This window comes from Chaetura pelagica, unplaced genomic scaffold (genome assembly GCF_000747805.2).
Source record: "Chaetura pelagica isolate M959 unplaced genomic scaffold, ChaPel_1.0 scaffold3, whole genome shotgun sequence".
NCBI lineage: Eukaryota > Metazoa > Chordata > Aves > Apodiformes > Apodidae > Chaetura > Chaetura pelagica.
Window position 1 is genome coordinate 13,018,545 of NW_009952974.1, and position 11,909 is coordinate 13,030,453.

At 43.7% G+C, this 11,909-nt stretch overlaps 1 protein-coding gene across 1 annotated transcript; it reads right to left on the reverse strand.

Moving 5' to 3' along the window:
• Positions 1-354: 354 nt before the first annotated feature.
• CHRNA1 (cholinergic receptor, nicotinic, alpha 1 (muscle)) lies at positions 355-10,000 on the reverse strand. The gene is made up of 9 exons (XM_009996163.1): positions 9,961-10,000; positions 7,118-7,263; positions 6,930-6,974; positions 6,410-6,519; positions 6,142-6,337; positions 5,267-5,504; positions 3,965-4,188; positions 2,468-2,707; positions 355-486 (listed from the first exon to the last, which is right to left on the reverse strand). The coding sequence occupies exons 1-9, from the start codon at positions 9,998-10,000 to the stop codon at positions 355-357; spliced, it is 1,371 nt and encodes a 456-aa protein (XP_009994465.1).
• Positions 10,001-11,909: the final 1,909 nt, after the last annotated feature.

Sequence of the window (11,909 nt, forward strand, 5' to 3'; positions counted from 1 at the left end):
GCTCAGCTAAAGCTTATTACACAGCTATTGATTCCTCTGGAATTGTATCTGTGGGTTACGAAGTCAGGCAGTTACTAATGCAGTAACATTTTTAATAAATGGCAAAATGCATAAAAACCTGGCTGACAGCCATTCAGTCCACCAGTAAGTAACACAAGTGTTTCTTTTTGGCAATGAAATGGCACTGAGAAGCAGCTCAGAACTGCTAAGTATGGAGCCTTACGTTTTATTATCCCTGCTCTTTCTCAGCAGGGACTGATTCCTGTCTGTGAAACTTTCAGAGGCTGGCCAGGTTTTGACGGTTAAGATGCTTTCAGATGCTGACCAGGGTAGCAAATATCTTCCAGATGATGTTCATCCTTGCTGATTTAATTCAATAAGGCGACCAGCAAATACAGCTAATGTTCCAATAACACAAACTAGCATAAATATACCGAGGAGAAGATGATCAACCACCATTGCAACAAACTTCCATTCTTCTGCAGCCTGGGAAGGAAACAAGGAAGGTGGTAAAATCTCTGCAAAGTCATGATGGTCATGGGAATTCTTGTAATTTACTGTCTTGAGCAACAGAAAGTCTTTTCCTTATTATTATTATGCAAAAAATTACTCATTTTTCTCAAAAGCAGTTCAGTGGTTCAGAAAGCCTAAGCTACCTAGAAATGCAAGATTCAAGATTAAACTGCTTAAAACCCCTGGTGATTTGGTGAACAATTTAATAAGAAATTGTTGAAAATACTAATTTTTAGTCAAATGGTTATTTTTTAAAGTTTAAAACACTGGAAACAAAATACTTTGTTTGACCCAGTTGGCTTTTGTTTTTATATTGCTTTTTCATTCTCTTGGGATACCTAAGCAACTGTCATCAGTTTGTACCTATGGTTCCTGCTTTTTACACCTAGCACACACTTTAAAGTCTGGGAAAACCTTCTCTGTGTCTCCCTTAGTCTTTTTTTACAGCTGTGGGACACTGTGAAGCACTTGTTCTGCAACAGCTTTTTCATGGGATGTTTTTGTTGGAACCCAGCACTGTAAGCGAGCAGAGTGTGATGTGCTAAGCGCAGTTGGGCTCAGGATTTCCACCCTACAGCTCCACCTTACAGAGTGACATGTTCTGGCATCAGACACACTCTACTTTTGCCTTTGTTGTCCCACAAGAAAAAGAGGCTGTCGTCATTTATCTAGAGGACACCAATAATCAGTACTGTTTTGAGGTGATTTGCAACTGGCAGCCTTCAGAAGCCACAATCTTCAGTTTATCTGGGGAACTTGACTTTTGAAACCCCCTGGAAGTTATATCAGTGGTGCCCAGATGACACAAGCAGCTGGGCTCCACTTCCGAAGGGAGCACTTGCTGGTAACCTGAAGACCCTACTTGTCAGCCTCGGAGGAAGAGAAGCCCCGAGGTGCTGAAGCTGCGCCAGCCCTGCTGGGGGTAACACGTTATCTGCAGAGGCAAAGGAGTCATGGGGAACATGAGACTTCAGCCAGAGCTATTCTACATGCTCCAGGAATTTCATCACAGGAACAAACAGCATGGTGTAAATCCTGCCCTTGGGAAGGAGGCACCTCCTTTTCAAGAGCACAGCCCAAATAATTGCCCTGGAGAACTCCCTCATCATCTTCAGGCTAGCCTGAACTCAGCAGGAAAGGTCTATGATAATTCAGAAAGGGGAAGTACCAGGGCTGAATTATCCATGCAAAAGCTATGCAAGATGCAATAACTGAAATAAAAAGGGGGGTTAATTGCATTGAATGTGCTGGAAAGAGGCAGAGCTAGGTTTTCCTGGGGAACATTGCCATGTGTGAATCTACATGCAGTTATCCTTCCCTTGGCTTGCAGCGTGGAAAAAGTCAGTAATCAGAGTAGCTCATGATGTGCTTCTTTTGCAGGGACTAACTGTAGCATTCAGGAATAAAATAAAAGCTTATCAAAACTGGAATTATAATTAGTAAGTTACATGTAACACTTCTCAGATAAAACTAACTAGCCTTTTGGAGTTTGGCTTCCTTCCTGACTTTTCAAAAGCAGCAGGAGCTTGCTTACCACAAGGGGAAGATGCCCAAGTGGGAGACAGGAGGAATGTGTTTTGGAACATGTTTACAGTTCCTGAAACTGCTCTGCTGCTCACAGACACTCTATGTCTAAGGCTTCACACACAACATTAAGAAAACCTTAGCACTGCCACTTTTTTTTTTTTTTTTTTTTTTTGGGGGGGTTGGGGGTTGGAAGGGGCAGGGGGACAAGAGGAAATTGCCATCTGCAGCTATTTTCTGTCACTCCTTGTTGACTGCACCAAGGGGAGAAGACTGTCCCCTGCTGAAGTCAAACCAGGGTTCTCAGTATTTTTTGTGAGGCTGAGATATTTCGCCAAATCAAAAAAAAAAAAGGGAAAAAAAAAAAAGAACCCCCCCTGATGTGGCAATTGGAAAGCAAGCAAAGAATCATGCACAAAGAATGCCTTACGTTACTGGCTTCTTGGTCCGACTTCATTGTTTCTGCAATGTACTTGATCCCCTCTATAGCATTTTTCACATCTGGATTTTTGGTAAGTGGGGAGTAGAAGTTGACAGGCACAGAACCTGGCTTCCCAGAAATTTCAGAAATATCAATATCTTCTGAAAAAATATTTTTGTCTTGTTTGTCCCTGGATGGTCGTTTCATTGTAGAGAAAAACATGATGTTTGGGATTGTGTCAATAAAGATCTGAAAACAGAGGGAGAAGATGGCAGTTGCTGGTGGTGGGACTGTGTTACAGATGCAGCTCTGTGCTGATCAAAGGCAAGTCTCTCTGGCCCCAGATTGCTTTCTGTGCTTTCTGGTCAGCCACAGATTCCCTCTCAGAGTGTGTCACAGCCCACGCCTCAGTGACACTGGGGCTTTTGTCAGCCCTATGTCCTGGGGCAGATGGAGCCACCCATTCTCTGAAAACCATTTCCTCTGCCATATAGCCAATATCTACACATGAAGGGGGGTGTGACATCCCAGAGCAGAGCATCAGCTGATGTCAGAGCTGTATCAACCTCATCTAACTTCAAACATACTGCTTACTAATCTGGCTTGAAGAATGGACTACAAAGGATCTCTTTTAGCTACTTATGTTTGACTTTGCTATTAAAAATATTTCTTATATGTGCATATAAGGCTTACAATAATTTCCTTTGGAGAAAGGGGGGCTTGCTGCCACAGCAATATGAAGCATGTGCAGAGTTTGCCTGTTGAAATCTTCCTTTTGCAGGTCTTGTTTGTGCTGCAGAGTGAAACTGATGTAAGCTGTATCCTTAAAAGTATGATCAGAAATCCACAGAACAATCTCCTGTTCATGTCATGGTTCAGTATGAACCCAGGCAGGATTAAAAAACAGGTGAGAATAACTGAATGGATCCCCTTTGGTACTGTCTCCACGGCAAAGAACTTCTAATGACAGACATCCAATTTTTCCCACATTTTGTGGTTACCATTTAGACTAATGTGCAAGGATATCCTAGCTTCCAAAAGATTGCAGAGCAACTGTATTTACTGGAAAACTACAGAGAAGGTCTTGGCTTTTGCTAAATTGCAAAATGGTCCACCAGGGCCTTTGTGCTCTGCATTCACAGGGGCTGGTGAACTTGGCCCCTGGCAGGCAGCAGTGTTTTGCAGTCAGGTGGAGAATTAGATCAGGAAATGTAATTTGAGTCCAGCTGGCCCATTTTCTTTTTCATGTACCTTTAGCTGTTTTCGTCTTTCTTTGTTCCCTGCAAGACTCCACCCCACTGGGCAATTTTGTTACTTGAAGGAGCACCTGAGCAGTCTTGCTGACTTTATGCACAGCTAAGTAGTAAACACTGGCTCTTGCACCTAGAGAAATTTAATGTGATGCATTTACTTCCTCAATTCTTGTTGACTTTTACTAGCAAACCTGCCAATAAAATATGGAGTGCTCAATGGAAGCCAGGAAACGTGCAAAGCTGTGGAGCTCACCTTCCTGACCCAGGGCGGCATGGTGTGAGTGCTCGGGGAGCGGTGGTGGGTGTTGATGACAATGACCGTGATGATGATGGAAGCGATGACAAACACCATTGTGAACAACATGTATTTGCCTATCAGAGGCACTGCACTGGAGGTGGAGGGAATCAGCTCCACAATGACCAGAAGGAACACAGTCAAAGACAGCAGGACAGAGATGCTGAGAGTCATTTTCTCACCTGCAAAAAACAAACAGGGGGAAAAAAAAAAGAAGAAAAAAAACAAACCAACAAAAAAACCCCCAACAATTCCCCTGCTGTTTATATTTAATTAAGACAGTATTTATCTGAGAGGACAGGATGTGGATGATGGCTATTCACACAAGTACTTGGTGTGTATCTAGAGTGCTACCATCTCTCCAGCACCCAAAGCAGTGAATGGGCCAGCCAACCTGAGAGCCTAACACAGCATCAGCTCCAGCATTAGGATGGGAATCGCCAGGCATGACTGAAGTGGGAGCAAAGACATGGAAAGCTTACTTGCCAGGAGCACTTCATAGGCTGTGAGTTTTGAATGATGAAGTGTATGCACCTGATTAATGCTTGCTCCACAGCCTCCTGGGGCTTTGCTTGCCTCATTCTCTGGCAGGCTCATGCTGGGCTGAGAGGGCAGATGAAAATAACATCTGACACCAGAGGTCAGTTGCTGTTTGAGATCTTCCAGTATGGAGGATGTCAAAACTGAATGACAAAACGTGATTCACACTTTTTTTTTTCCTATCCCATTCAAACTGCTATAAAGCTTTCCACAAAAAAAAAAAAAGAAAAAAGAAAAAAGAAAAGAAAAAATTTTAAAAAAGCAGCATCAAGTGATTTCATTAAGCTCCTTCTATGAAATAAGTCAGGATTACTCAGTGTGTCACACAAGGTAACGTGTGTGTACAGGTAACAAGCTCCCTGCTCTAATGCAGTGCAGAAGGGCCTGGCTCACCCCATGTGTTCCCTTTCTGTGTGATATACCAACACATTAACTACATAAATAGAAACAAACTAAAATGAACCAGCAGATCTTTGTTTTGCAGAAGTTTACTGAATCAGTGATTTCTGTGGGAAATCAGCCCAATTTATTTACATCCATAATTTCAGATTTCAGCACTTACCCTTTATTTGCAGAATGTTTAGAGCCGTTGTTTTGAGCTGAAATATACCAGTTTTAGTAAGCTCTGCCCTTCAAGTTGTCTGGTGATTTCAAATACTCGGATTTCTCAGAAGCTTGTTAGAAGAGCAATTCCTATGGCAGCAGAATCAATTCACATACCTGAATCTGTGGGTAGGTAGAAAACAAACCCGGTCAAAAAGGAGAAGAGCAGGCAGGGAATGATGACGTTCACGATGAAGTAGAGAGGCAGGCGCTGCATGAGGAAGTGGTAGGTGATGTCCAGGTAGGGGGTGTCAGGGCAGCAGGCGTAGTACACCCAGTGCTTCCAGCTGCGATAGTCCTTCATCACCCACTCCCCACTCTCCATGAAGTTACTCAGATCTGGACGATCACTCTCCTGATGGAAAAAAAACCCCAAACTTCTTAATATTTGACGTTCTGAACAAAAATAAGATCTTGGTAGTCACTCAGGATTTCACTTCATGCATTTTTATGAGCAAAGCGCTCTTGTCTATGTTATTTTGCCTTAAAATATTGTCCTTTACCCAGCATTCAACTAAGTGTTTTACAGAAACAGTCAGGGACAGTTGACTAAAAAGACAGATTAAGTATTTACAGATAGGAGACATACCCTGAGAAGAGAGGGATAGAGTCCTTTGAAATGAAAGTTACAAACAGAGAAAAATCACACCTGACAACCCCTGCCCCAAAAAACCCCAACAAAACCCACAAAAAAACCAGGCAGCACCATAAGGAGTGGTGTGAAGCTGTGAGAGGATAGACAGGTAGGAGATTGTTAGGGCAGGGCAATTATGCTTATGCAGAAATTTAAAAGCCAAAAAGGGATTTTTTGTGCTATATTTACAAATCAGCTGCTTAAAAAAATATTTATTTATTTTATTTTTTTACAGGTAATTCCTGTTTATTTTTCAGTCAAAACAGGGTTATATTCCATTCTAAATCTGAGATTTCCCTAAAAGCATACCCATGTGTTTACTCCTTTTCTCAATGAGAAACTCCAACTCCTTGCTTACCGGGTTAATAACAACCATTGTACCATCATATGTCCAGGTTCCCAACTTCATGCTGCAGTTCTGCTGGTCAAATGGGAAGTGTGTGACTATAATTTCACAGTAGCTTTTAAAAATAGCTGGTGGTGTCCAGGTGATCAAGCCTGTGTGCTCCAGAAGGACTTTGGTGTATTTAACGATGGCAAAGTCACCATCTGCACTGCAAAAGGGAAAGGACAATATGGGCAGAACAATTAGCACAGCCCCCCCAGTGCCATCAGGTCCCTCTTACTTGTTGTACAGGACAAGGTCTGGCCGCCAGATGTCATCCGAGGGGATGCGGATTTTTTTCACTCCACCGTAGTCATCTGGATTCCACTTGAGGTTGACATCTATCCATTGCTAAAGGAGGAGTTCAGCCACTGAGGGCCTCTTCCAGCACTTTTTGGGGTAATTTTCTAAATTCCTAGAAACATGCACCTCCCTTGCTTTGGGACACGCAGGTAAGCACATGCTAGTGGCGCCTCCAGCTAATTTTTTACTTTAACTTGAATTTTGGCTTAAGAAGCTTATTTTAAAAATTATAAAATTAGACCATAAGTCTACTGTTTGAAATAGAATGCAGAGTGCTTTTCTCAAAGATCCTACTGTCTAGTGCATTTTGTTCTTGAGATCCCTGAAGGACGAAATGCTCTGCTACCTGACCCAGCTGTCCAGGTTGCCCCTGGAAACTAACAGAGCAGTCCTCCATGCCTGGCTGTGTCCAAATGTGTATTTAAATGAGATGAAATGGTAGAAATATTTGGAGTTACCTGTTTCAGACGTACGTTGGTTGTTACAATCTGGTTTACTTCATCCTTAAAAAAAAAAAAAAAAAAAAAAGACAGTAGCAACAAACATTGGAATTAAAGAAGAAAAAGTATTTTCTCAGAACAATGAGACCATTTGGTGCTACCACATGAGGCAGCAGTTCAACAGGTACCACACGCTCATGCCGTACCACGCTAATCAGCTGGATGAGCTGCAGCCCAACGGTGACAACAACGGCTTCCCGATGATCCTCCACTGGGCGCACCACCTTGTTGTAGTCCCTGAACAAGTCCTCGACCAGGCGACTCTCATCTTCATAGCACAGGGCCAGCCCAGCTGCAGAACAGCAGGAGTAGCATCAGGGAGATGGGACAGGGGACAGGCTACAGCACCACCAGACTGAGGTGGGTGAGAAGGAAATGCTGTCAACTGCAAGTAGTCCTCTGTGTGACTCCTCGTTTCACATGTGCATTATGTGGGTGTTGCAAATACTGTCAGCAAGGATAAGGACCTATTTGACCCAGAGGTGAGCTTAGGAGTAAGGCAACAACCACCTCCAAACGGGAGATGAACAAAAACAAATAGCCATGACTGTGGACATCAGACTGAGCATGAAGAACCTCCTCCAGGCTCTTTCAACTAGCAACTGTGCTTACATGCAACACTTGTGGACATTTAAGTGCAAATACTCATAGTCAGGGATTTCTGAAGTTGTCTTCTCCACCTTCAGTTCCAGGGACTTGCCTGTAACAGTAACATCGTAGGACAGGGCTAACCACAGCAGTCACTGAGGTGAAAGCACCACCCAGGCTCCTTGCATCAAGTCTAAACAGAGCAGGAGCTCCTCTCCCCAGCGTGAGTCACTCAGGCTGTGCTCTTGGTGAGAGAGAAGGAAACTTCACAATGCAGCCTCACATTTCCCTCTCCCCAAGGAAGATCTCAGCCTGTCCTTGGAGAGTTCTGCTCACAGACCTCCCCGCATGACTCAGTAGAGCTCCCTGAAAGAGCCCTTCTAAGAAGGGCATCATGAGTGAAAATGGCAGCAGCAAAGTTGTTTCAGCACAGCATTAGTGGTGCATGTGAATGGCATTGTACTCCCAAGGGGTGAGGGCTCAGTTCCCACCTCCCAGAAAAATAGACAAATCCCATGTCCAGGCTGCCTGTTGCAGAACAAGCAGCTGAATCACATACCCAGGCTGTAGCTACTTCATTGTTACAGGGGAGTAAATCAAATGGAGGGAGAGCGTGGGGGTGTTTTTGTATGTGTCCTCTTGTAAAAGCAGGGAGAGGGAATAGAACAGCTGAGCCTTGCTGTAAGCATTTTTTGCAAATCCCATCCTTGCTTTCTCCCCCTCTCAGTCTGAATTCTGGACTACGGAAGTCAACAAGAATTTTACTGCTGACTCCAACCTAATCCAGGATTTCCCCTTGTTTCCTAACTGACTTTTCATTAGCTCCTTTTATATAGCTGAGCTGAGATGCCAAGGATTCTGTCCTGGCCTTGTCCTGCCATGAGATGGTATTAAACTACTTGGATGCCATTGAGAAAAGCTGTCTGCTGCAGACAAGCACTGCTCCCTTCCCCTGCCAGGAGGGTGGGCAGGAGTCATCTTATTTTGAAGTTATGATTACAGTATCATATCCAAGTCAAGCTCTTTGCTATGCTTTATTAATTCAATTAAAATCCTTCAGATGGCTACCTTCTAGTGTAGCTTGGTTGGAATTTAGTATACTACTTGAAATTGGTGACAAGGTTTTAGGAATATAAAGCACTTCTTTTAAGGAACAGTATAAAAAGAATTACCCTGGTACAAGATATGCAGCTACAAATCAATTCTGCTACCTTGCCAGTAGTCCCACAACTTAATTAAATTTCTTCTAATGAATTTTCATATTTCAAGCCATGTTCACTACATCCTTTCACACATTTTGAAATCACAGAATCACAGAATCTTAGGGGTTGGAAGGGCCCTCAAAAGATCATCTAGTCCACCCCCCCTGCCAGAGCAGGGTCACCTAGAGCACATCACACAGGAACGTGTCCAGGTCAGTTTTGAATGTCTCCAGTGAAGGAGACTCCACAGCCTCTCTGGGCAGCCTGTTCCAGGGCTCTGTCACTCTCACAGTAAAGACACTTTTTCTCATGTTTACGTGGAACCTCCTATGTTCCAGTTTGCACCCATTGCCCCTTGTCCTATCAATGGACATCACTGAGAAGAGCCTGGCTCTGTCCTCCTGACACTCACCTTTAACATATTTATAAACATTGATGAAGTTGCCCATCAAGTCTCCTCTTCTCCAAGCTAAAGAGACCCAGTTCCCTCAGCCTTTCCTCATAAGGGAGATGTTTCACTCCCTTAATCATCTCTGTGGCTCTGTGCTGGACTCTTTCAAGCAGTTCCCTGTCCTTCTTGAACTGTGGGGCCCAAGACTGGACACAATATTCCAGATGAAGCCTCACCAAGGCAGAATATAGGGGAAGGAGAACCTCTCTTGACCTACTAACCAAACCCTTTCTAATACACCCCAGGATGCCATTGGCCTTCCTAGCCACAAGGGCACATTGCTGACTCATGATCATCCTCCTGTCCACCAGGACCCCCAGGTCCCTTTCTTCTACATTGCTCTCCAGCGGGTCAGCCCCCAAGCTGTACTGGTACACGGGGTTGTTCTTCCCCAGGTGGAAGACTCTACACTTGCCCTTGTTGAATTTTATCAAGTTTCTCCCTGCCCAACTCTCCAGCACTAGATGTACATGTAGCACTAGAGTAAATGGGAGCATGGCAAAAAGATGACAGGGAAAAACAAACACAAAACCTTCTCACTTCAAAATATCTGGTGTCTGAAATCACAAATATCTGAGTCATTTCCAATACATTCCAAAGCTCTAAATCAAATGATTTGGTGTTCGTAAAACCTTATCAGCAGGACAGGCTGCTCCCAGAACACGCATTCACTCACACCAATGTATGTGCCCTGAATGCCCAGGAAGGATCTGGCCCATGATCAAGCCCATGTCTGGAACACCTTTACCTGTGGAGATGAGGAGGAGTATGCGATAGACCTTCATCATCCTGGCTCCCTCTTGCTGTAGTCATATAGATGGAGACACAAAGCACCTTTCAGGTCTCTTCAGAGGAGGACTGTGCTGCCTGCTGCCAGGGTGCTGGGAAATATAACCACTGAGGTATTGATTTACAGCACCTGTTTTTTGGGAATGACAGCTGAGGGCCACTGTACCACCGGGTTGGAAAGGGGAGTACAATGTGTTTCACCAGCCAAGTATCTTCTGCAGTTTATAGAAGGTTATTTTTTTCTAAGTGGCAATGTGATCTGTGACTTAATAAACAAATAAACATAGAAATAAAGATGAGAAAGAATTATCTGTGGGGTAACTGAACATCTCAGAGATACCCTTGGATGCCTCTGAGCTGGAGACCCAAAGCATCAGCCTTTGTGACCAGAGATTTGGAATTTTGTTTCTCTGATGGAAAACAGATTGCAGCTTTTTTTTTTTTTTTTTTTTTTTCTGTGCCCTTACCAGCACACAGACTGCATGCTGGGATGAGGCTGCTCCCTTTGCTGTGCTGATGGATGAAAAATCTTTGAACAAATACATTCAAGAGAGATCCATCTCCTTGAATCTACTGGGATTTTCAGAAGATTCTTGGTAAAGTCCACCCTTTGAAAGCTGTTAGCTAACCTAAGTAACCTGAATAAAGGGGAAAACCCCTCCCATAGATACCTGTAGACTTACTGGAATGTGAAAGGCGAGTGGTAGGAATTTGACTAGTTTCTATAGCAGGGCAGATCCAGTGGACTCCTGCAGGGCATGGTAGTGTTTGCTCATTATTGTCATAGATCACCTGGAAAAGGGGTGAGAAGCGAGGTGTTTGGTAATAATACTCCGTTATTCAGGCTAGCAAAGCAAATTACCAACTGCATAGAATTTTATATACATATATGAAAAAAAAGATAAACATAGGATAGGATTAGTTCCTCTGAGCTCACCGATATAGTTCAGGAACAAAATCTTGAGATATAGATGGTTCTGCGAAGTGCTCCGCAGCGTGAGAAAAGCAAGTCTGCCAGTTCCTAGGAAAGGAGATTAAGCAAACAAGAGAGATGCTGCTATAAATCCACAGTGTCCTGAGTACTCTTTGCAGTTCTGGTCCTCTGGTTTCAAAAGGAGACTTGGAAAAGGCCCAGGAGAAAGTGACAACATCCATGGTACAAACTCTCTTCCGCACTTGGAACTGATAGATAGTATGAACCTTCAGTTTGGAAGAGAAGCCAGAGAGAGAAAGACCTTTGGTAGGGTTTGTAAAATCCCAAATGGTCTGGAAAATGGAGACTTGGATTGACCCACTGTCTCGGTGCAAAAAGAGTAGAGGGTATCAGGGGAAACTTAGACACCTCACTGCCCCCCTTTTCCCCCCAGGTTTGTTATACAAGTCCCAGAAGACTGGGATGGTGTCTTGGGAAAATACTGCCTAATGCTTAAGCTCTCCTTGCACTTTTCCCTTGCTGCCACTTCCTGCTGCCTGGAGACAGGACATCACACTAGGTGACCTGCTACAATCATTCTCACACACTTTTCTGAATTTCCTTTTCCAGAAAACAATCCCCACAAAAACATTTCTTAGCTTTGTGTCTGGGTGACACCAGAGTACCTTCTGTTTCTTCTGGGTATCCTTTGTGCTGTCTGCCAGCTGGTTTGGTGTTTCATGCTAGATGCTTTTATTATTATTATTTTAATTATTACCTCACCCTCTCTCCTCCATTAACTCAACATTCACCCTCTGCATTTATAATTATCCTCCAGTAAAACCTCTCCATCTACATAACTCTGGCCTGTGCCTCAGCCAGAGCTCCCATTGTAGCAGCTATCTTATTTCAAACAAGCAGCTGGCTGCTTCCAACCTTTATCCCAGGCCAGGCAGCTGCCATGCCTAGCAGAGATACAATTGCATGGAAGTGTT

Coding starts and splice junctions, on each gene's coding strand:
- CHRNA1 (XM_009996163.1), bottom strand. CDS start 10,000: ATGATGAAGGTCTATCGCATACTCCTCCTCATCTCCACAG. Junction 6,975..7,117: donor TCATCCAGCTGATTAGCGTG/GTACGGCATGAG, acceptor TTTTTTTTTAAG/GATGAAGTAAACCAGATTGT. Junction 2,708..3,964: donor TGCCGCCCTGGGTCAGGAAG/GTGAGCTCCACA, acceptor CTCTGTTTTCAG/ATCTTTATTGACACAATCCC.